The following is a 25,084-nucleotide window of genomic DNA, read 5'->3' as shown; positions in this document are numbered from 1 at the left end:
TTCTTTCATGGATACCTAAAAATTCCACCTGGGTGTCCAGACAGTTGCAAGCATGTAGTTTCTGTCAGTCTGCAGGATGTGACTGACTGGCGGCCATAATAGAAAGCAGTATAATGCCTGAAGATTCTTGGGGAGATTATGAAAGAGGCTTTGTTGCCTACTCTATTCCTAACTTAACTCATCCTATTGATTTTGCTGCTTCAGTGTTTCTAGATGCCCTATACTTCTCTTCATTACTACCACCTCAGTTCAAGTTACTACAATCTTACCAAGACTCTGGAAGCATTTTTATTTGCTGCTCGCCCAAGTCATTCCCCAAATTAGAGCCTATTTTTTTAAATCCCATCATTGCTTTCTATTTCACTTACAGAGTAAACCCTTAAGATAACTAAGTAGCCAGGTACATTCTGGACACCTCCCAGCTCTACCTTCCATCTTCTTTATACATTCCCTTCCTGCCATAGTTGTGGACTCATCACATTCCCTTACATGATAGAGTTTTGAACATGCTGTTCCCTTCACCATCTTAATTCATCTTCTCCCTACAGATATTGGCTCAAGGGGGCTTCTCTAAGCTTCCATACTAGGTCAGATTCTTGTATAATATAGACTTTTACAGGAACATTGACCGTGATTCTCTCCTTCAGGATGATTTCACCTTGGTGTGATTTTCAAATTAACATTCTTCCCTGCTCAGTCAAAACCATTAGGGATATTCAGGTTTTACTCATAATTGTAACTCCAGAATGTTCATTATACTGAATGAATCTGCCTATCAGCTTTGGAATTTGTTAGAGAAGATGAGAATTGGACAACTTTTTCATAATTATGTCTATTTTATCTACTAAGAATATTACTAATGCAGATAGAAACACATCATTATTCACCAAGATGCCTTCTCTGTCAATGCATGAATTCATATCTACATCATTTCCATTAAAAATTTTTAAAAAATAGTGGCATCAGGTATTAGAAAGTCATCTGGGTGGCAGGTGAAAGTGGTGGTGATTGGTCATCATTTCTAAGTCACATTTAGCTATGATTCCCACCTCCATTTTTATGTACATTGCACACCTTCAAGATGGAGACAATTACTTTTTATTCACTGATACTTTTGAATCTCTGCTTAAAAATATTAAGTAATCATAGACTTCCTATATAGATCTGAACTGAACAGTTTACTTGCCACTATATTATCAGTTTGTGTTATGTCCTGAGTTGCTAGGAAAATGGTACAGATTTGGGGGCTCTCCACAAAGATTTCCGTTAAACACTTGTTCTATCAGATGTTTATTAGAGCTCTATTTTGGAGTTTTCTAAGATTTTCTGTGTGTTTTTCTAAATGATTACTAGAATTTTATTAAAAGTGGCCCTTTAGGGTGCCTGGGTGGTTCAGTGGGTTAAACCTCTCTGCCTTCGGCTCAGGTCGTGATCTTAGGGTCCTGGGATCGAGTCCCACGTCTGGCTCTCTGCTTGGCAGGGAGCCTGCTTCCTCCTCTCTCTCTGCTAGCCTCTCTGCCTACTTGTGATCTCTCTCTGTCAAATAAATAAAAATTAAAAAAAAAAAAAAACTTTAAAAGTGGCCCTTTAACGGTGATAAATAGTTCCTTTGGTAGTCTTGCAGAAAATTAGGCTGTTTTGGCAGCCCATTGTAGGGATTGTTCTTGTTGAATAATGAGTTTGAAATTGAGACAAAGTACTTGTCTTTGATAGCATTTGACAAAATCAGTAACTCTTTGTACTCTATGCTTTTCTAAAAAATTGCCCAATAAAAGCCACAAATAGAATTGTTTAAATTTTTCACTGTGGAGCTAGCTATTTCCCCCCCTACAGTTGTGGCTTTGTGTGTTGTTGACTTAGAAAAATGGAATATAAATTAAATTTTATTTAAAATTTATTGACCAGATTAAAAATACATTGAGATTCAACATATTGTTCACAAAAATGACCCAGCAATGCAGTGTGTAGAGAAAGCAAACAGTTGGAGCTCTGTTAAGACAAAACCGGCATGTTTAATCTCTGATCACTCACTCACTTATTCATTTAAACACATTTGCAGGGAATTGATATCCAGAATATACAAGAAGCTCATGTAAACCAGAAAGGAATATATGGAAAATATAATGGAAAAATTATTAAGAGGCATAAATGGACAATTTATAGAAGAGGAAACTTGAATGAAAGATAATAGAAAATAATTATAGTAAGTGATAATAATATCCAACTTTTATTGAACACTTCTTTGTGCCATATTTTCTTGTGGTGCCCAATTTCTAAACCATTTAATTTCTCATTAAAGAAGTATTATCAGCCTTAGTTTATAGAGGAAGTCATAGAGCAATTGATGATATACTTATGACTACTTGGACGCTAACTGGAAGTCTGGCTTCAGATCTCTCATATATTTATGGATATTCAATTTCACTAGTTAGCAGAGAAACATGTATTAAAACAATAATCAAAGAATACAATAATCAGATTTTCAGAGGTGTGAAAATCAGATAATATTAAATTCTAAGTGAGGATGAGAAGATGGGGGAGTCCTCTTCTACTATTGGGGGCATAGGCTGGTATGGCCATTTCAGAGAACAACTTATAGCTTTTAGGGAAATTGGGTATGCTAGTCCTGACGTGCTGACACTTCCACCCTTGGACATGTGCCAGAAAGAAAGTATCAAGTCAATGCGTGTGGAGACAAACACTAGGATGCTTTATTGTCTCAATGTTGGAGTTGTGGGGAGTTGAAAGAAACATGGCAGGATTTTTTTTCTTTTTTGGTAGTTTCAAGTTTTTATTTGAATTCCAGTTATTTAGTATATGGTGTAATATTAGTTTCAGGAGTAGAATTTAGTGATTCATCACTTATGTGCAGCAGTTTTTTTTTTTCCCCTCTTAGGGGAATTGATAACTTGGCATATTTATAGGCTAGGTTAATATGGAATACTCAGAAGAAATTAACTAGATTTTCCAGTTAGAAATATGGATAGATCTCAAAATTAGTTGAATGGACAAACAGTAAAACTAAAAAAGAATGAGATGATAACATAATATCATATATAAAACTTTAAGCATACACTATGAATTTCTGGATATTGTTACATGTAAAAACAGGTAGGGTAGATGGATAGAAAGTACATATGAATAGTTACCAATAAGGAGAAAAGAATGGCTTTGAAAATAGGGAATGCAGGGGAAAACAAAATAAAGCCAAATATAAAACTGAAGAGGAAAATTTCACAGATCACCAATGCAAGCATGACATGACATAAGCTCAATGCAGACAGGAATTTAGTTAGTTTTATTTATTGCTATATCTCTTTTGCCTGAATCAGTACTTGGGATATAGCAGATACTCAGATAAGTAAAATGGGAATGAAGACTGGATGAATAAATTAAGAAGAATGACCAGTTCTGTTTCATATACCTGGAAAACAATCAAAACTATTGCCCTTCCCCAATTTCATATTTTTAACTAAATACATACTACATATAGGCAGTAGGCTGGTTGTTAGAGAAACAAAAGTGGATCTGTTGTATATACTTTTGCCCTCTAGGAGCTCATAATCTATTTGGGGAGATTGAGTGGAAAACTATTAGTAATGTCAAGTACAATAAGTACTATAGGATAGGAATTTGCCAATTAAGGTAAAAGCATGGAGGAGAAATGTCAGGGTATATATTCTCTCCCTTCCTTCCTTCCTTCCTTCCTTCCTTCCTTCCTTCCTTCCTTCCTTCCTTCCTTCCTTTCCTCTTTTCCTTCTTCCCTTCCCTTTCCTTCCCTTTTTCCTTTCTTCCCTTTTTCCTTCCTTCCATCTTTCCTCTCTCTCTCTCTCTCTCTCTCTCTTTCTTTTTTCTATTTGAGCTAAGCGATTGAGTTCTTGCTTTATGCCAATTTCTTTTCTAGGTGTGGGGGATAAAATGTGGAGCTTTCATGAAACTCAGTCTCCAGGGGAGACTGACATTAACCAAATAATTACACACACACACACACACACACACACACACACACACACAGACATGGAAGGTACAAAATTGCTATTGCGCCAGGTGTTCTGAGAACTTATAAAAAAGAATGAAACAAAATCTTGATCTAGATTTGGATTCTAAGGATGATTTCTTTGAAGAAGAGATGGGAAATTTGAAGGATTACTAAAAGTTAATTAGGAAGTCATTAGGGGGTGTCGTGGAGAGTAGAGTTTGGGAAAGGTGTTCAAGATTAAGTTAATAGTTTATACATAGGTGTTGAGAGATGGATCACACACCTTGTCGACCTTTTCTTCAGAGAAGGTGAAGCTTTTCAGATGGAGGTTACATCATTGAATTTGCATTCTAAAAAGAGCCTCTGGCTACATTCTGAAGATTGTAGAGGGGAAGGAAGGAACATGAGAAGTTGTGAAATGATAGTAGTGCAGGCTAGAGATGTGTTCACTTGACTCAGATGGCAGTGGATATGGAGAGAAGTGGTGGATTAAAAATGTATGAAAGAGGCAAAATTAAAAGGGCTCAGGGATGGATTGGATTTGGGATAGTGTGATGAGGTAGAGGAGAGGTCAAAATGACGTGAGCAGAATAAGTAAAGACAAAGCCACATTGGATACATTATGATAAAACTATGAAACACCAAATGCAAAGAAAGCTTAAAAGAAGTTGTATTTCATTTTGTGAGATGTATAATGACATTGAGATTACATAAACAAGATTGTAGTTTTGGAAGTGCATATGGTATGGATGAAATGGCATAGTATCTGTGATTTCCTTTAAAACACCTCAGTAGGGACACCTGGGTGGCTCAGTCGGTTAAGTGTCTGTCTTTGGCTCAGGATCTCAAGGTCCTGGGATGGAGTCCAGGGAGCCTGCTTCTCCTTCTGTCTGCCCCTGTCTCTCATCTTTCTCTCTCTCTGACAAATAAATAAATAAAATCTTTAAAAAAAAAACCATTTCAGTAAAGGAAAAAAAGATGTAGATGAAGTAAATTCTTGATAATTATTGAATCTAGGAGGTGGTTACACAGGGGTCCATTATACTATTCTTTCTGCTTCCTTCTGAAAATTTAAAACTTTCATGTTTAATTAAGAGCAACCAGAGACAAAGGAAATATTACCTATTAAGACTGGAATAACACATAGACTTCTCATCAGGGAAAACAGAGTTCCATAGATAGTGTAACACATACTTTCAAAATGTTGGGAGAAGGTTGAATTCATGGTCTACCTAGGCTTCCATACATTTCTAAATTATTAACTATGAGTGAAGGCAAATATAGACATTTTCAGACAAAAAGGACTGACCATTTTCTATTTATAGACCATTGTGAGAAGACTGACCACAGGATATACCCCAGGAAGAAGGAAATTTAACTTAGAAAGAAAGAAACAATGGTGAAGCAGGAATTGGTAAATCTGTTGGTAAATTAAACTACACATCATCTGTAAAATAATGATAATGACTAACTTTGGTAGTTTTATTTTATTTTATATTTTTAAAGATTTATTTATTCATTTTAGAGAGAGAGAGTGAGCATGAATGGGGATAAGGGCAGAGGGAGAGGGAGAGAGAGAATCCTCAAGCAGACTCTCTGCTGAACCCGGAGCCTGACTGGGGGTTCAATGTGGGACTCCACATGGGGCTTGACTAGGGGTCTGGTGTGGGGTTCCTTGTAGGGCTTAGGTCCCAGGACCCTGAGATCATGACCTGGGCTAAAACCAAGAGTCAGCCACTTAACCAACTGAGCCACCCAGACACCCCTAACTTTGGTGGTTTTAAAAATGAGTTGTAACTAGGATGCCTGGGTGGCTCAGTCAGTTAAGCCGCTGCCTTTGGCTCAGGTCATGATCCCAGGGTCCTGGGATCGAGTCCCACATCAGGCTCCTTGTCCAGCAGAGAGCCTGCTTCTTTCTCTGCCTCTACCTGCCACTCTGCCTGCTTATGCTCTCTCTCTCTGACAAATAAATAAATAAATAAAATCTTTAAAAAAAATGAGTTGTAACTATAGTTTAATAGGAAAATGAACATTTGTAACAGCTGATACATGTACTTGGTTTTTCTGTAAGCCCTTTCCTTGTGTGACTAATTTAATTCTCACGATTCCCAAGCAATTATTATTAAAATTTTTATTATTAACTTTATTTCTCAGATGAGGGAACTGATGTGGAGACATGATTAGTAACTTGCCTGTTAAATGTTAGTAAGAGGTAAAACAAGGATCCACATTCGGGTAATCCATCTTCAGACCTAATTATGGGACAACTATACTCTATTGAATGCATAGTGTATTCAGGTCCTTGTTCTCAAGGCATGTGGAAATATGAATTAACATTCAATTCTGTAAAGTCATTATACATTAACATCGAAGTGCAACCACTGAAGGGTAAATAGAAATAGAATATACAATTTCCAAGTGAGTGAAAAGAGAAAATTGGAATAAAGAAAACATGATCAACCTAATAGAAAACAGAAATGAAGAGTAGTGCCTAGGTGGCTCAGTTGGTTAGGCATCTGACTCTTGATTTCAGCTCAGTTCATGATCTCAGGGTGGTGAGATCAAGTCTCAGGTCAGGATCCATGCTGGGTGTGAAATTTAAGAGCTTAAGATTCTCTCTCTCCCCCTGCACCTCCTATTCCCACTTGTGCTGTCTCTCCCATTATCTCTCTTAAAAAAAAAAGCATAGTAAAATAAAGATGAATGGGAAATATTGAATAAGATAGTTCAGGAGAATTCAAAAATATATATATAATATATATGTGGTTATTTTATATATATATCGATACATACACATATATCTATATCTGTTTACACTGAATTTGCCTATTAAAACATAGAGTAGGTAAAATTGGATAAAGAAATAAAATCCAATACTGTGCTTAACGGAAGATTCATCTTATATATGAAGCCCAAAATTCTGCATGTGAAAGGAAGAAAGCTGATGTTACTTGGTGAAATAGATTTTAAAGCATTAACATAATTGAGGCTAAAATTATGAAAGCTTTAACCCGAAAGACATCAACCTGTATGCAACAAATAATAATGGCTCAAAACATATGAGGCAAGAAACCAGCAGAACTACAGAAGGTCAAGCTCCAATTAATGGATTTGTGGGAGATTTTTATACTTTTCTCAGAAACATAAAGCGAAAAGCCTAACAGGTTTAGAAACATTAGACAATACAATATTAATCTAAGTAGTATATTTAGAATCATGTACCTTAAAGTTAGAGGTTAAACATTGGTTTCAAGCATCTGTATCAGTTACTTACAGAATTCATCAATTATTAGTCTATGAAAAATCTGAAATAATACCGAGAATCAGTATCAAACAGGCCATGGTTTTGACAATAAAGTTAGATAACAATAATAAAAAGATAACTTAAAAATAACATACATTAAGAAGTTAAGTGCATATTTCTAAATAACTTATGGGTTAAATAGGAAGTTACTAAATTCTTGGGAATTAATGAAAAATGAGAATACTGCTAAGTAAACTTTATGGGATGCAATAGAGCTGTACTTAGAAGGAATTTATAGCCTTAAAGGACCTCGTATATAAGGTCATGTTTAAAACATTACTTGAAGAGTTCAGAGAAATAACAGAGTATAAGGAAAGAAATTGTCTGACAGTCTTAATCAAGAGAAACAGAAGATACGAACATTAATAGAGTTGAAATGATTATAGATAAGGGAGAAATATTAAAAACAGAATATTATGAAGAATTTCAAGCTCATGCTTTTAAAACTTAGATGAAATGCATAATTTTAAGAAAATTATGAATTATCAATAACCATAGAGATATTAAATCACTAATCAAAAAATCTATTCTCCTGCACACAACTACATCCACCATGTTTACGCAGTTTTGGGAAAAGTTACATCCTATCTATCTATCTATCTATCTATCCATCCATCCATCCATCCATCCATCTATCTGAGCATAGTTACACACAATGTGACTAGTTTCAGGTGTACACTTGTGTGCTATGGTTACACAAGTGTGGGTCCCATCTGTTACCATGTAACACTATTACAGTACCACTGACTGTATTCCCTGTGCTGTGCCTTTCATTACTGTGACTTATTCATTCAACCTGTATCTCTCACTTCCTTTCCTCCATTCTGCCTATCCCCTCCCAATTACCTCTCCTCTGGCAACCACCAGTTTTTTCTCTGGATTTACAGGTCTGATTCTGCTTTTTAAGTTACATCTTATCTTAAACAAAGAGGAAAGCTCCCCAACATGTCTAAGTAGGTTGTCTTCTACCCTTTCTCCCTGCCCAGGAAAGCAAACAGTTTAACACTAGAAAATTTATTACTATAATTCACTGCCTTAACAGAACACAGGAAAAAAGAAGAAACATGTTATCTGAATAGATGTGATGAAAGCATTAGAAAAATCCAACACTATTCATGTTGCAATTCTTGGCAAACAATGAATAGAAGGGAATTTCCTTATCTTGCAGCAAGAATTATAGTTGGTAGTGAAACAATAGAAGCATTCCAAATAGAGTAAAAATAAGATAAGGATGCCTTCTTTCACTGCTCCGATTTGGCATTGTTCTAGGAATCCTGACTGAGAAAAGCCAACACAAAACAACACAGTAAAACTATTAGAATTAATTCAGAAAGTTGGCTTGTTTCCCAGTCACTTCATGAAAATCAGTAAGTAGCTAATATCAAACTAATATAGATTAGAAATATGATTTTTCAAGTCCCATTCAACGTAACAACAAACTATAAGATATCTAAAAATAAAATCTAATAGAAGATGTGTAAGGCTTTTCTCATAACACTTGAAAGTGGGGTAAGGACTGAAATAATCAAGAAATATTCCATGGACATGGATGTTAAGATATAATGTTTGAAGATGTCAAATTAACATGCAAATCCAGTGAAAGTTTAGCAAAATCCCCAACAGGATTTTGTGTGTAAGTGTGGAAAATGATCCTAAAATTCATATAGAATAATAAGGAAGTTTTGAAAAAGAATAAGAACAGTGTCTTATTAGACCTCACAATTTATTATTTAGTTCTAGTGATTACAGAATGTGCTATTGGCACGATGATAGACATACTGACCAATAATAGAAACAGAGATCCAAGTGTATGTGAGAACTTGATTTATGGAGAGGGGCATGATAAATCAGTGGGAAAGACAGGGCTCTTCAACAAATAGTATGGAGACAATTGATTATCTGTATAGAAAAAAATAAAATGAGATCTCTATTTCACATCATTCACACAAATACCATCTACCTGATTTAAAGCTCCGACTTTGAGTAGCAGAAGTTTAAAAACTTCAGAAGAAAATGTAAGAAAAATATCTTTTTGACCTTGAGGGCAGTGAAAGACTTCTTTAAAGAGACCCAGAAAGGAAAAACCCTAAAGGGAACATTTGATATTTGACTACATTCAAAGTAAAGCATTCTATTTGATCAGAGACAGTGCACAAGGCTAGCAGAGACTAGGAGAAGATTTTTGCAAATCATATACTGCCAAATGATTACTGTCCATAATATACAAAGGATGACTACGAATCATGAGAAAAAAAAAGGTAAACAATCCACTGGAAGAATGGGCAAAGGAACAGAGCAGTTTGCAGAAGAAAATATAACAGCTAAGAAACCTATGAAATGATGTGGACATCACCAGTATCAAAAATATGCAAATTACAACTAACAATGAGACACCATTCATACCACTGATTAACAGGCATTTCAAAAATACAAGATTTGGTGAGGATATGGGGAAGCAGGACTGTCATACACTGCTGGTGGGATGTAAATTGGTACAATTTCTCTGAAGAGAAGTTGAATAAAAGTGTAAGACAAATATAATATGCAGTGGAAATATACTCGCATGTCATGGCCTGGCTAATTCTAGAGTGGGAGGGAGGGCAATGGGGAGAAGGGGGTGTATTGCTTCAAAGGAATTGTAATGTTTTACATTGTTAAAGAAGACCCAAAGCAAATGTAGAAAAACGTACCAGCATTATTTAAATCTTTTGAGGATACGAGGATAATGTACTTTTGTCCTGTACTTTTCTATTATTTTGCAATTTCTTTAGAGAAGAAGTTGATTTGAGAGGTTTGAGGACTGAAACAGTGATTTTCAGGACACTGATAAGAGCCTCTTCTCCTTCCCTCCAGAAATCTGTGTCCACATTGCTCTCATCCTCACTTATTTTATTTTACCTTAAATAACACCTTTTTGATGAGGCTCTCTCTGGCCTTTGACATTTCCTCCCTCCCTTCTTTGATTTATTTTTGTGCTGAGCATTTACTGTTATTTAACATGCTATATGTTGTTTGTATTTATCTCACTTAGCTCTCCATGGCAGGGGTTTCTTTCTGTTTGGTTCATTTCTATATTTGCAGCACCCCAAAGAGGGCCTGGCACAAAGTCAGACTCTCAGTAAATACATTTTTTAAGATTTTATTTATTTATTTGAGAGAGAGAGAGAAAGAGAGAACAAGCGGGGGAGGGGCAGTGGGACAAGCTGCCTCCCGGCTGAGCAGGGAGCTTGACTCAGGGCTGGATCCCAGGACCCCAGAACCACGACCTGAGCTGAAGGCAGACACTTAACTGATTGAGCCACCCAGTCGCCCTCACTAAATATTTTTGTTAAATGAGAGAACGAACAAATGAATTCTGGGTTCTGCTCCTAGATGGTAGAGAGCTACCTGAATCACTGAAAGATACTGGAGAGCCGAAGAGGCAGGCAGGACTGTTTGAACTTGACAGTCACTTTGGAAGGGAAGGTGGCATATGCAAAAGTGAGGTCAGCAGTGAGTGTGAAATCAGGGAATAAAAGGACAGATGGGCCAAACCAAATCGAAACTGAATCCAACCGAGCACTGAGCTTCTGTATGTACAAATAGATGTACTTGGCTATCCGTCTTGCTGAAGAAATTTGACCAGTCATAACAAAGATGGCTCAATAAGGAAATTCTCTATATTTATTCTATGTTATTAAAAAAAAAAACAAACCCTACAATTCAATTAACTACCAAAGAGGTTCTCGACCTCAGAGAGGGATTAAAAGCTACTGTTTTATCTATAGTCTGTGACAGTATTAAGCAACTCTTACTGGTTTCCAATCATTAGACTTGACCCATCTGTTGTTTATCATTTATTGTGCAGGGGAAGGAAAGATTGGTTGTTAGAGCTAAAAATAGTATCAGCCATGTTGAATGGATCTTCATTGAAGAGTCTGATATTGAAAGAGATTTAAGGAATTAAGATATATATGTTTTCCTCTGTGTTAGGCTTTTGCTAAATATTTCTCTCAAGACTTAAGGTTTGCTTGCCATGGAGCTGAATGAACAAAAGTGTGTTCAGGGGACTCTAGTTCCTCAATTTTAGAATACCTATGATTCCATTGGTAGGTTTATTAAAATGAAGGATTTTTAGGGCCCTACCCGAGAGAGAGAGGTGATTCTGAATTTCCAGAGTGTGTAGGCCCAGGAATCTGAATTTTAAAGTTACCCTCCCCAGGTGATTCTGATGCAAAACGGGAGTGCAGCACTTGGCAGAAAAATTGCTGTAGATGATTTGAACTTTTACTCAATCATCTCACTCTTTTGCCTGTGGACCGGATATGTGCAGGGTCGTGTTGGGTGCGTGGTAATAATATGTGTGGGTAAAGTAAGTGTGCCAACACGAGCAGTTGGAAAGCTGTAAATAATATGCTTTTACCACAGAAAGAGCAGCACATGAATAAATACTAAATGTGCTCCTGCAAGAAGCTGAAAATCTAACACAAAACAGTGTATCAACTGGTGGGAAGATAAAAAAAGGTATAAAGTATTCATGTCCTCTTGCTGCTGTAACGAATTACCACAAACTTAGTCACTTAACACAAATTCATTTTCTTACTGTTCCAGTGGTTAGTAATTCAAAATGAGTCTTATGGGATTAAAATCAAAATGTTAGCGGAGCTGGTTCCTGCATTGCCTTTCCAGCTTCTGCAACTCTTTTCCTTCTACGCTCTGGTTCCTAGCATAGGCAGCTTTCTCTCTCTTTTCTGTCATCCTATTAAGCATTCTCCTTTTCTGTCCTCAAAACTCCCCCCCACCTCCGTCTTGTAAGGACATGGGTGATTCCATTGAGGGCCCACCCAAATAATCCAGGATGATCGCCTCATCTCAGAATTCTTAATTGATCACAACTGCCAAGTCCCTTTAGGGAGCATTCACAGGTTCTGGGGATTGGGGCATGGCATTCTGGGGGCCGTTATTCAGGCCGTTATTCAGTATATTAGAAAAATGTGACAACAGCATTGTGACTATGGCAAAGCCATGTCCTTTCCTTGAAGTATCCGTAAGTAAGTGAACTTGTAAGCTCCATCGTGAACTAGCAAATACTGTGCTTAGTAAATAAACGGGAAGTGATTTAGAAGAAGAGACTATACAGGTTGCCACAGTGCTAATTTCCTTGCCTGAGGCAAAATGCGGTTGGAAGGTGTAATCAATCTCTTATAACAGCATTTTAGTGCTGGAGCAGACAAGGACCTTCAAAGTTTATTGCCATTTTATGGGAGTCAGCAACATGTTGTTAGTCCCTACTGGGCGAATGGCCCTGTATTAGACATAGTAAGGAGTGAAAGGAGAAATTGGAAAGATGGACACAGTACTGAAAGAAGTTGTTGTCCTGTGGAGAGATGAGACAAATACACTTCAAACAGAGAGAGCCGATGAGCCCAAAGAGTAAAGGCTACTGGGTCCTAAAGGAACAGGTAGCAACGCTGTCTCAGAATCCTTAAGTCAGACACTCTGAAGGTGGAGGGAGGAAGCCAGTAGGGTCAGGCCCTTAAGAACCTTGCCCAGGGACGGTATTCTGCGTCTCCATGACAGGATTTGATAGGAAATGGATTTGAGTAGAAGGCTGGCACTTGGCCTCACTCATGATGTGTTAGTACCGGTTCCCAGGATAGCTGTCATAGGGCTCTGGGACATGCACTCCACGGTGAGACTCCCAGAGAGGCCCTGATACTAGTTTCTGCGGTGCGTTTTGTGAGAATGGTCGGCTTTGAAGTAGTTGTGGGGTTGCTTTGGTCATGAGCTTCATTCCGAGTACCGTCCTAGGACTTTACTACCTCTCCATCCCCGATTCTAAATTCTCCTCCTTCCCAGAATGAGTTCTTGGGCTGCAGGGGTGGAGGCTGCCTATTACTGGCTGTTCTCACTATAAAAGCTCCAGAACAAATTTTTCCCTTGTAATGAGCTTTTTGACGCACAGGCCTCCCTTTCTCAGTACATCTGAAATTCTGTTGCTTCAGTCCTCTCTCTTTGTCTTTTCCAGTTAGGTTACTCTGCTTCAGATGCTGAGGTGACTCTCAGTGGCTCAGAGCAGCAACGGAGACCGTCCCCTTGGTATGTCCGGGCTTCGCAAGTCCCTGTCTCCTGGGCCCACACAGCCTGCTGTACGCAGGCCAGCTCCCTCCCTAAGCCCCTCCCCACCTCCTCTTTATGTTTATTGGCTTGTGCTCTGAGCACCGATTCCTTATTTCTGTCAGAATTTTGTGTGTATTGATTTCCCTTTGGCTTCACATACACACAGACAAAAAGAAAATTATCTTCTGAATTTTAAATAAGACAAACACTCTTGGGCTTTTAGTTTCTTGTTTACACAATCCTTTCCTCTTGGTATCAATATATTTGTCTTCTACATAGTACCAGAAGCACCTGCTCCCTTCTCCCTGGCTTGTTCTGTTTTACTGCTTTGTATGGAGAACCCCCAAATCAAATTATATTCACAGAGGCGAATTAATTCAGCTTTATTGGCTGAGAATTTAGTGACAACAACATCGTCGTTTTGCAGTTATTAAGAAAGAGACTGATTTTTCAGTTAGGTGGAAGGAAAAGTAAACTTATTATCATTACTGTAGTGATATTTCAAAGCCATGAAATAATTACTATGTCTTCCAAAGTTCCTAGTGTATTCCTGCCATGCAGAATTTTCTCAGAGTATAACTCTGGCAAACCAGAAAGTTTGTTTCACTTAATGCACCGAATTACAAATGTCAAATGAGAGAAAGTGTTATTCAAGTCTTTATTTAGCAGGTGTACTACTGTTGTAAATGTTTTCTCTTTTCTTCTTTGCTGTATGGCGTAACTACACACTGTTTCACATAATTATAGAGCAACCACTACAATTCACTTTTAACACAACAAATAATTAAAACAATCTAGAAGAAAGGCTTAGGCACAGAGAGATTTAGTTTCATTGTCCTTTAATGTGACTTGATGACTATAAAAAAAACTTTTAAAAAAAACTTCAAAATTTCAAAATTTTCATCTATAAAATCAGAATGTACTGCTAACTCCATGCTTCTCCTACAGATGTTATCCTTTTTTTAAAGATAAAAGAGAAAATCTATGAATTGTTTTAAATTATTAAAAGAAAGTCTGAAAAATTATTTAGTATATGATTTTAAAATATTTCTGACAATTGCATGTGTTTGCTGACACTTTTTGCATTATATTACAATTATATATGTATTTTTACCTTTCCTTTGAAATCTTTACAGCAGTGAAAGATGAACATTATACGTAAGATTTTAAATAGTTGTTTGCTTTCCTTTATTTCCCTGGTGCTCTGTCCCTGTTCTGCTCATCACCATCTCTGTAGAGAGGATTCCTCTGAAAAGACAATGTAAATTAGATCTACTTTATTATTCTCAATTATAAGACTTTGTTGCTGTTTCTCCCCACTGGACCAGGAGCTCCTTGAGAAAAGAGACCATTTCTCTTTTGCTTACCTTTGGACACTCAGCATGTGAACAGTGGCTTGACCATTAATGGATGCTTATTAAAATATTAACTGAATAAATAAATGTCCTATGGATGAAATCCTTAATTAGTCTTTGATGTTATTATTATAAATTGCACAGCTCTCAGAGACAAAGTCAATTTGAATTTTCTAAAGTTCCCTTGCATTATGACTCCCTTCCATAGGATAGTCTATCCGAATAATGTAAAAAGCTGACCCCAGTGCTGTTTCTCCTATCCTTAAGAGCACAGATGGCATTTCACAGATCTGCCAGCTGCAAATGTGGTCTCAGGGTACATCCCAACGTGTCCTCTAAGCAGCCACTCTCAGTTTTCAGGATAGTTGAGACTTAATTGCCATCCCTGTTTTTGTGACAAATGGATTTGAGATAACTGCCTTTAACATTTTTCCCCTTCAAAGATTAAAATACTTAAAATCTTATAAAGAGAGAAACAACTATACTTTAAATATAGAGAGTCCATTAAACTACGAGGTAAAGGCCCCTGAGTCCAATAGATATCCCCCTAGGAACACGTTCCTATTTTGAGCATTCAAATGTTCTAAGAGATCAAAAATATGTCACTCTTACACCTTAGTTCATTGCTATGATGTATTACTACATCATAAGAATATTTTCCAAAGCCAGCTTCTTCTATTCCATATTGGTTACTAAAGTTATTTTGGTCTAATTGGTGTCAAGCTCATGGGCAGTTAGTGGGGAAAAAAAAAGGAGGTACAATCAATAAAGGATGTTAGCTGAGCAGTTGGTATGCTTGTGTTTCCAGGGGATGTGAATTGAGATATTCCAATCTCTCAGGCATAATATAAACAGGTCATGATAAACTATTATCCCTGGAAAGAACTTGGAACAACGACCTGGAAAAGTTAACTGACTTTCACAAGTTGACAGAAGTAGTTAGGGAGAAAGCAGACTTTCACATCTCTGCATGTTCCTCGTGTTGTATCCTTTCCACTGGACTAAATGGGCAGTTTGGTTTATACTGGTTGTTGGAAGAAGCTCTGCAGAGGGAGAGAAAAGCCCTGGTAAGTGATTCACATTTTTAGAGCTGGGCTCTTATCATGGAATATCAGAAAATTGAAATAAGCAGGTGTAATAAAATTATATTTCATTGCTTTTGAGTGATAGCTGTATTTATGAAGACTATGTTATGATTCTATGTTATGATTAAGTGGAACTTTGTTCTTCTGAAAGAAGAAAACAACTGTGGTTTTTTTTGACAGTGTAAAATGAATTATTGTATGGTAAACTCCTGACTAACCACACAAAAATTATCCAGTTGATGATGTATTTTGAACTAGTCCCCTCATCCTTCAACTGGATCTCCTTTGTTCCAACAGGACACTGGTGTGGGATGGGTATAAACAAGGTAAATGATTGTCCTTAAGTGAGAATGTGACTATAATTGACTTTATTTGGTAACCAAAGAAGCAGATAGAATGTTAGGACTAGTTGAATAAATCCATCCATTTTTTTTTTTTCTGTATCCCACTGCTGTCTCTCCAGTCCAAACCATAATCATATTTTACTAGGACTTCTGCAATAGTCTAACTCATTTCCTTCTACATTTTCCGATTCCCTTCTAGCTCATCATCTACACTGCAGTGATGTAATCTGGTTTTTTCTTTGTTTCAGTGACACTTTTCCCTGCTTTAATATTTTTTTGCCTTTTTCTGCTTTTGGAATGAGCTCTCAATTACAAAACATCAAAGGCCATTAAAAAATGCCAGCTCTTGGCATACCATGGAGATGCTCACAAGTAGGGACAGGTAGCAGCAGCAGGTGGCAAAAGGAGGGAAGTGATTAAAGCAGGGGTTACAGATGTTCACAGAAAGCTAAAACTATCCAACAGGTCATGCCCTAATGTCAGCACAGGTTAGATAATTCACCACCTTGGTGTGTGGTCTCAGTGTGTTTGGGTTCAGATTTTACAAGGCAATAGAATTTCTTCTAGTTAAGAGTTCTTGGCTTGCACCAATCACAGGGTGGCCAGAGAGCACTAGACAAGTAATCCACATCATGTATTTAATACATGCCGCCCTCCTCCTATCTAGTAACCATCAGTTTGTTCTCTTTAGTTAAGAGTCTCTTTCTTGGTTCTTTCTCTTTTTCCCTTTGCTTATTTGTTTTGTCTCTTAAATTCTACCTGTGAATGAAATTATATGGTATTTGTCTTTCTCTGACTGGCTTATATCACTTAACATAATACTCTAGCTCCATCCATGTCACTGCAGATAGTAAGATTTTATTCTTTTTGATGGTGAGATATTCGTGTGTGTGTGTGTGTGTGTGTGTATCACATCTTCTTTATCCATTCATCAGTCAATGGACACTTGAGCTGTTTCCATAATTTGGCTGTTGTAGATAATGCTGCTGTGAGCATCAGGATGCTGTGTCCCTTTGAATTAGCATTTTTGCATTCTTTGGGTAAATATCTATAGTGCAATTGCTGGATCATAGGGTAATTCTGTTTTTAACTTTCTGCGGAATCTCCATACTGTTTTCCAGAGTAGCTGTACCAGTTTGCATTCCCACCAACAGTGCAAGAGAGTTCCCCTTTTTCCACATCCTTGCCAACACTTGTTGTTTCTTGTGTTGTTGATTTTAGCCATTCTGACAGATGTGAGGTGATACCTCATTGTAGTTTGATTTATATTTCCCTGATGATGAGTGATGTTGAGATCTTTTCACCATCTGTATATCTTCTTTGGAAAAATGCCTGTTCATGTCTTCTGCTCATTTTTATTTTGATTATTTGGTTTTTGGGTGTTGACCTTTATAAATTTTTTGTATATTCTGTATACTAACCCTTCATCAGATATGTCATTTGCAAATATCTTCTCCCATTCTGCAGGTTGCCTTTTAGTTTTACTGATTGTTTCCTTCACTGTGAAGAGCTTTTTATTTTGATGAAGTCCTAACAATTTACTTTTGCCTCTGTTTCTCTTGCTTTAGGAGACATATCTAGTAAGAAGTTGCTACTGCTAATGTCAAAGAGGTTACTGCCCATGTTCTTCTCTAGGGTTTTAATGGTTTCCTGTTTCATATTTAGGTCTTTCATCCATTTTGAACTTATTTTTGTGTATGGTATAAGAAAATGATCCAGTTTCATTCTTTTGTGTGTTGCTGTCCAGTTTTCCCAGCACCATTTTTTGAAGAGATTTTTTTCCCCATTGGATATTCTTTCCTGCTTAGTTGAAGATTAATTGACCATATATTGTGGGCTTAATTCTGGGTGTTCTGTTTTGTTTTATTGATCCTTATGTCTTTTTTTTTTGCCAGTCCCATACTGTTTTGATCATTACAGCTTTGTAATATAACTTGAAGTTACTTCCTGCTTTGCTTTTCTTTCTCAAAGTTGCTTTGGCTATTTTGGGTGTTTTGTGGTTTCATACATATTTTAGGATTGCTTGTTGTAGTTATGTAAAAAATGCTGTTGTTATTTTAATAGAGATTGCATTAAATGTGTAGATTGCTTTAGGTAGTATAGACTTTTTTTTTCAGACTTGGAAAATCTGAACGTTTATTATGATAAATAATAGCTTTGGTAACTTGTGGCTATTACAAGTATTAATGTTAAAAACTGTGCCTGTGACAAATGGGAAATTATGTAGCCAAGGTAACACGTGTGCTGGCATTGCCTATGATGACATTGTTGGGTTAGTTCCCTTTAATAGGTTAATACATCTTAGTATTGACTAATTGTTAAAATGCTTTCACATAAATGTTCTTTTTAAAAATTTTTCCTCCTATTTCCTGATTTAGAATCTTTTTAAAAAATTAATACATAATGTATTATTTGTTTTGGGGGTACAGGTCTGTGATTCATTGGTCTTATGTAATACCTAGTGCTCATTATAGCACACACCCTCCCCAGTGTCCATCATCCAGTTATCACATCCCTCCACCCCACTCCCCATCAGCAACCCTCAGTTTGTTTCCTATGATTAAGAGTCTCTTCTTGGTAGTATAGACATTTTAGCAATATTCTTCCAATCCATGAGCATGGAATGTTTTTCCATTTCTATATGTCATCTTCAATTTCTTTCATCAGTGTTTTATAGTTTTCAAACTACAAGTCTTTCACTTCTTTGGTTAGGTTTATTCCTAGGTTTCTCATTATTTTTGGTGCAATTGTAAATGGGATCGATTCCTTAATTTCTCTTTGCAGTGATGTAATCTGTTAAAACCTAATTGTGATTGTCATTTTGTGCCTTAAAATCTTGTCTGTGCCCATAGTATTAAATTCTTAGTATTAAATTCTTTCTGAAATGCAAAAGTAATTTTGTTGTTTTCTGGCTTAATATTTACCAATGAAGTGCCATCATTATTATAATAAAATGCCAATGTTTGTTACTAATTTTAAAATCACTTATTATTTGGTCAACATTGTTGCCTTAGCACATAATGTTATTTTGGTCTGGGATTTCCACTTCGTAGCTTACTACATTCAGCTTATCTTTCAAGATCTAGGTGAAATGTCCCCTCCTTCTGAGAATCCCACAGTTTTGTCAAAGGGTTCCTGTTACATACTCCCTTAGGACCTGCACACACCTGTGGAGTTAATTCATTCCTCCATCAAAGGTTTATTGAATGTCTACTATGCACAAGACACTTGAGAAGTAAATTGAACAAAATATTTTGACCTCCAAAGTGGCACTTTCACATAGTTAGAATTAATAGGTAGAAATCTTTGTTCTCATGCAACTCATATTCTTGGGGAAAAAAGCAACAAGAAGCAAAATGAATAAGTAAAACATATGTTTTGTTAAATGGTGATAAATGTTACAGGAAACAATAAAGCAAGGAAGGGAGTCCTGAAGTGAGAGGAAAGACTTCTCAGAAACAGGAGGTATTGGGACAAGTATCTAAAAGAGGAGGGGATAAGTCATGGAGATACCCAAGGGAAAACTCAAAGCCTTGACAGAGGAATCTCTGGTGTGTTTGAGGAATGGCAAGGAAGCTAGTGTATGAGTTGAGTAAGGTTAATGTGGAAGAAAGTAGTAGGAAATGAGGCCAGAGAGGTTAAGGAGACTAGATTTTTATAGGGATTTTGGGACCCTTATAGAAACCTGGGCTTTTTCTCTGAATGAGATGGCAGGTCACTGGAAGAGGAAAAACAGAAGAGTGATATGATTTGATGTTCATTTGAAAGGAACATTTTGGTTGCTGTGTAGAGAACTGACTGAAGGGAGAAGGAATGAGACATCAGTAGAGAGCCAAAGGATTTAATAACCAATTGAATGTGGAATGTAAGAGAAAGAAGGAAAGAAGGATAAGGTTGAGGAATTGGCCTTGGGCAGCTGGATGGAAAGAATTTAAAGGGAACATATGTGTGTCTGTGAGAGAGAGAGGGGGAGAGAGTAGAAGAGAAGAGGAGAGGAGAGGAGATCTGGTATCTGGTTTCAAACATGTTAAGCTTGAGATGCCTTTTAGATATCCAAGTGCAGATATCCAATGGGCAGCTAGATTAATGAGTCTGGAAGCTTGAAATAGGTCTTCAGCATCTAATATTTGTAATCACGAGACTAAATGTTACCACCAAGATAACAAACATAGGCAGAAAAGTGAAGATGTCTATGGATTGATACCTGGGACCCTCCAAAATTAAGTGATGAAAGGGATGAGGATGAGGAAGAGTCATTGAGGAGACTGAGAAGGAGTGGTTAATGAGATAGAAGAAAAAGTAAGATGAAAGCCAAGGAAAGAAAATGGTTCAAGGAGGGGAAACAATGGTTCAAGGAGGGTGAAGCATGTTGAAGACTAGAATCTGACTGTTGGATTTGGCAACCTGGGACCATTAGTGATCTCAGTAAGAACACTTTTGGGATATAGTAGGGATGAACATTGTTGGTATATAATGGGGATGAAAGCCCTATTGCAGTGAGTTCAAGAAGGATTAGAAGCAGGCAGTATAAATAGACAACCATCTTACTTACTATCTCATGGTGTAAGGGCTATTTTCATTCTGAAAAGTGTTTTAGTTTGGATTTTAACTTATATGTTCATACTAACTATATGGAAAACTCAAAGGCATTGCTGGAAACCATAGCTGGAGAAACTGTGCTCAAGAAAAATTTTTTGTTTGAAAACATAGGAAACAATACAGAGTATATGCTAATGAAAATTATCCAGTTTGGAGGCATAAATTGGTGATGTAGGAGATAAAGGAGAGAAGTTTGGGCATGATGTTCAAAAAGGCAAGAAGAGATAGAGTGTGTGTGGGGGGGCTTGGCCTCATGTAGGAGCTTAGTCAGTTAATTCTTTGTAATGGGGAAAGGCAGAGTACACTGTTACATTGCTCACATTATATGTTTGTTGTGGATTTGTTTGTTTTCCACATACTATGAACCTCTTAAGAGTAGTAGGTGTAAATGTCTCATTCATTTTGTGGTAGGAATGTGTATCATTCTATTTCTATCCCTGGCACACAGAGCAATGTGTACAATGCCTGGTACACAGAAGGCATGCAATAAATGTTTGAATGGAGCAAATAAAATCACCGTGCTAAGCTGTGTATGTTTTATCTTCTCATGCAGATTGGATTATTTCCATCAAATCTTGACAAACAGATTGATTTAATTGTTTCTCTTGTCTGGGCCTACAAATAGGTTGACCAACTGGTAGAGTTGATTGATGGGAATGGCTGTGTTTCTACTAAAATCAATGATGCTTTGTAGGAATAAAATCAGCAACCTTTTGCTGTATCATTTTACAGTGGTCCTGGTTATAGTTTCAACATGAATTTACTCTTTACTTCACCTTTGAGCCTTCTGAAAGCTATCCATTCTTCCTCAGAATACATTTGTTATTTTAGTTTACCATTAATATGGCATATATCATTATCTGTTATCATCTAACTTACTGAGTCCATGGGAAACTCTTTGAGAATGGGGACTATATCTTCATTGCTTTTTTTCCCCTCAAAATCATTTGTACAATCTCTGGTTAGAAAACATGGCTTTATCACTAAATCAAAAATCATTAGTCTAGGCCCCGGTGTAAGTTAGATGCCAAATAAATATTTGTTGAGTGAATGACTACATGAGTAAACAATTATTGTCTGTGGTATATGCTGATGATGCCAGGACCAGATTTCCTTTCCTGTTTGATGTGCCTATCTCCCAGCTTTTCATTACTTTGCTCCTAGTAGCTCACACCTAAAATCTTTTTCCAGAGGGCCGTCTTTGGGCCACTGGAGCTACATCACCTAGATGCTCCAAGAACAAGAAGTCCTTGGGATTTTAGGCCTTGCCCTTAGTAACCAGTATCCAATGACTGAGATGCAAAGTATGGAGGTTTAGCTCTCATGCCTCAGTGCAGTGCAAACTTGCAAGTGCAGTTTATACTCTAGAGCTCCCTGTGGGATCAGGCTAAGGCCAGGACTTTGCCTGAAATTGCATGCAACCTTCCTTGACTTCTTAGCCTCCCTTATCTTGCTTGCCTTGCTCTCTTGTAGGTTTCTCTGAAGAACACTTTCTTAGTGACTCACTTGCATGCTCACCCTTTCCTTAGGGTTTGCTTCTTGGGAACTTTACTTAAGACAGTGCCTATTTATGATCAATTAATGTCAGGGTCAGGGAATCATGTCCACACTCTCTCTGAGCGTTAAGTTCTGCTGTTGCAGCTGGTAGTTCTGATAGTTTTTGGTTTTATATTACTGCCAACTAAAAGTGAAGGTGACTGTGAACTAAATTTGATATTTGATTTGGTTCTTGGGTAGGAAGTACCTTCACTATTTCAGTAAATAATTGTTATTGAATTTAGTAAATAACTTATTGAGTTACGGTTCTTTCTAACATCAAGTCAGAATGCATTTTTCTTAACTTTCTACTCTTTGTGTTTGTATACGTCGCTGTTCTCTCTCCTTAAGCAAGGATAACAGAATTAATTGTATAATCAATTTTCATATGATTAAGTACAGCTTTCCTTCGTCTTCCTGTTGAATATAAATACCCATTTCCACATACTGAGTAAACCATTTATTTTATTTTTGTAGTGATTTGAAAAGAACACAAACTCCTTTATCTGTAAAATGGGATTGGAAATAATGTGTTTTAGAACTTAAAAGCACTTTAGTCAACACCTTCATTTTATAAGTGAGAACATTTGAAGCCCAAAGAGGTTAAGTAATTTGTTCAATATCACCCAGCTTGCTTAGTGGCATAGCAGGACTAACGCCCAACTCCCTGACTTCTGTGTTCTCCACTGCTCTACAAAATGCTTATTTCTTATTCGCAGAATTGATATGAGGATTAGGGGCCACATCTGTGAAAAATAAATTTAGCCTTTAGGAAGAAAGATGCTGGATAGCTTTATGAAATCTTCATGTAAACTAATCTCATTTTAACCTTTTCTGTACAATTGTTAGTTTTGTTCAGTTTGTGTTATTTGCCTCAGGCTTCTTTTTGACCAAGGACTAGATAATGTACAGGGTTTGATTTAAAAATCAATATTAAGTATCTAAATTGTATTAGAAATATGAAATACTTCAGCTGGTTTTGAAGCTGGGAGCAGTTGTAGCCAGACTTCCAGAATGGCGGTCATTTATGTACGGAAAAAGTTTGCTATTCCTACTTTGCATATTGGGAATTAGGACATTTGGTTCCAAAGAAAAGAAGGAAGCATAAATTATATTTTGTTCAGTCTAGTAATACTTCCAAAGCTGATGCAATATGCCTTTAACCATGAATTTTCTCTCCTGTGGAGCCACCATATCCTGCCTACTTAGAGCATAGTTAGGGAACCATTATACTAATCCACTGTACCTTCATATCTCTAGCAAGCACATGTAAGTGATAACTTGAATATTTACTTTGATGCAAGGTGTATAAATCTTCTCTATGTCATCTTGTAAAGTGAGGAAATTGTGACTTGCTCAACTTGGTTACTTTAATTGTTCAAGTTTGTTTTTTTCCGCCACAGCATGCTTTGATATATGAATAGGAATACTGTTTAATTTTTGTAGTATTCACAGTGATTTGTGTAGATTCAATATGCAGGGAAGATAAAATTTGAATACCAAAAGGCTAAAGTAACTTTTATATATATTTTTAATTAGGTACGATTATATGCAAGACCCGATGCTATCAGAAGAGGATCTGGGGACTATGCTCTCCATATAACAAAGAGATTAATAGAATTTTATGAAGACTACTTTAAAGTGCCCTATTCCTTGCCCAAACTAGGTAAGTATTTTCTTGATTATTTTACTGGAAGGGATCCTTGAAGGTAGAAATTTGTCTTCATGCATTTATTTGACACATGAAAATTCCAAGAATTATATTTTTAGAGAAGATGAACATGAAAAATAATTTCTTCTGAAGAGATAAAATAAAACTTAAGCTTCTTAAATCTTGCCAAGAATTCCTTGTAGGAATTAAGAAAGGCATTAGGTAAGTTTAGGTTTCCAAAAGATAACTCAGGTAGCTATAATTCATTGAGTATGTGCTCTGGAGGGGTGCTTGCTAACATCTCATTTAATCCTCAAGTACTAGATGGATAGGTACTGTTAGAACATTTTCCACTCAAGGGACTTGATATCCAGGGAATCTTTCTTTCATTCAGATAGCCAGTAAGTGGTGGAGCTGGGATTTCAAGCGAAGTCTTGATGACTCCCAGAACTCTTTCATGTTTTACACTGAGAAGACACTCATTATTTTCTCTTTCCTAATTCTCAGATCTTGGACCACAATGTATTAATTATACCCTCACATTTATTTTTGTGTGGTCATATTTCAGTACAATTGTAGCAAGTAGAATAAAAACAAAAGAGAAGGGAAATTGTACAATGGAGATTATGTTCATCATGAATACTTTGACTTTTCTTCCTTTTACAAAGACAGTATGTTCAATAGTTGTTTGTTGAATGAATAAATGAATTTTATTATCCTAATCTGAGTGAAGCTCCTGCTTTTGCAAGGGAGTGAACAATGAATTTCCAGGAAGTTAGAAAGGGTACATGTACCCATTAGAAACACTGAAGTTATTTTTCCTTTTCAGAAAACCCGTTTTGAAATAGTACATCACAGCAGTCTTTTGTTCCTCCTCCCCCCAAACATTTTTCCTTCCCAAGAACATTTTTGATCAGCACACACATAAAAGTGATCGCTCATTGGTGAGAATAAAGTGCTTACCTGATCAAAAGTGTTGGTATTTGAACCACAGGTTCCTCTCTCAGGAGAACTGGGCCTATTTTATTAAAGTAACTGCCTGCTGTGTAGCTTTATTGGTCTTACAATGAGTAGCTTAGAAAGTAGGTAGAATAGTTGATATTGTTACCAAAATGGGTGTGGCATACAATTT

At 36.8% G+C, this 25,084-nt stretch overlaps 1 protein-coding gene across 1 annotated transcript in view; it reads left to right on the top strand.

The window, feature by feature from the left end:
• The window catches only part of LOC111142230 (thyrotropin releasing hormone degrading enzyme), a 380,019-nt gene that overhangs the window by 82,494 nt on the left and 272,441 nt on the right, over positions 1–25,084 (top strand). Inside the window, exon 3 of the mRNA XM_022495269.1 lies at positions 23,841–23,967. Within this exon, the coding sequence (XP_022350977.1) occupies positions 23,841–23,967 (127 nt within the window). The remainder of the gene's footprint in view (positions 1–23,840; positions 23,968–25,084) is intronic.

Source organism: Enhydra lutris, unplaced genomic scaffold (genome assembly GCF_002288905.1).
Source record: "Enhydra lutris kenyoni isolate GAN:26980312 unplaced genomic scaffold, ASM228890v2 scaffoldscaffold7, whole genome shotgun sequence".
NCBI classification, from domain to species: domain Eukaryota; kingdom Metazoa; phylum Chordata; class Mammalia; order Carnivora; family Mustelidae; genus Enhydra; species Enhydra lutris.
This window is presented reverse-complemented; position numbering and strand designations above follow the sequence as displayed.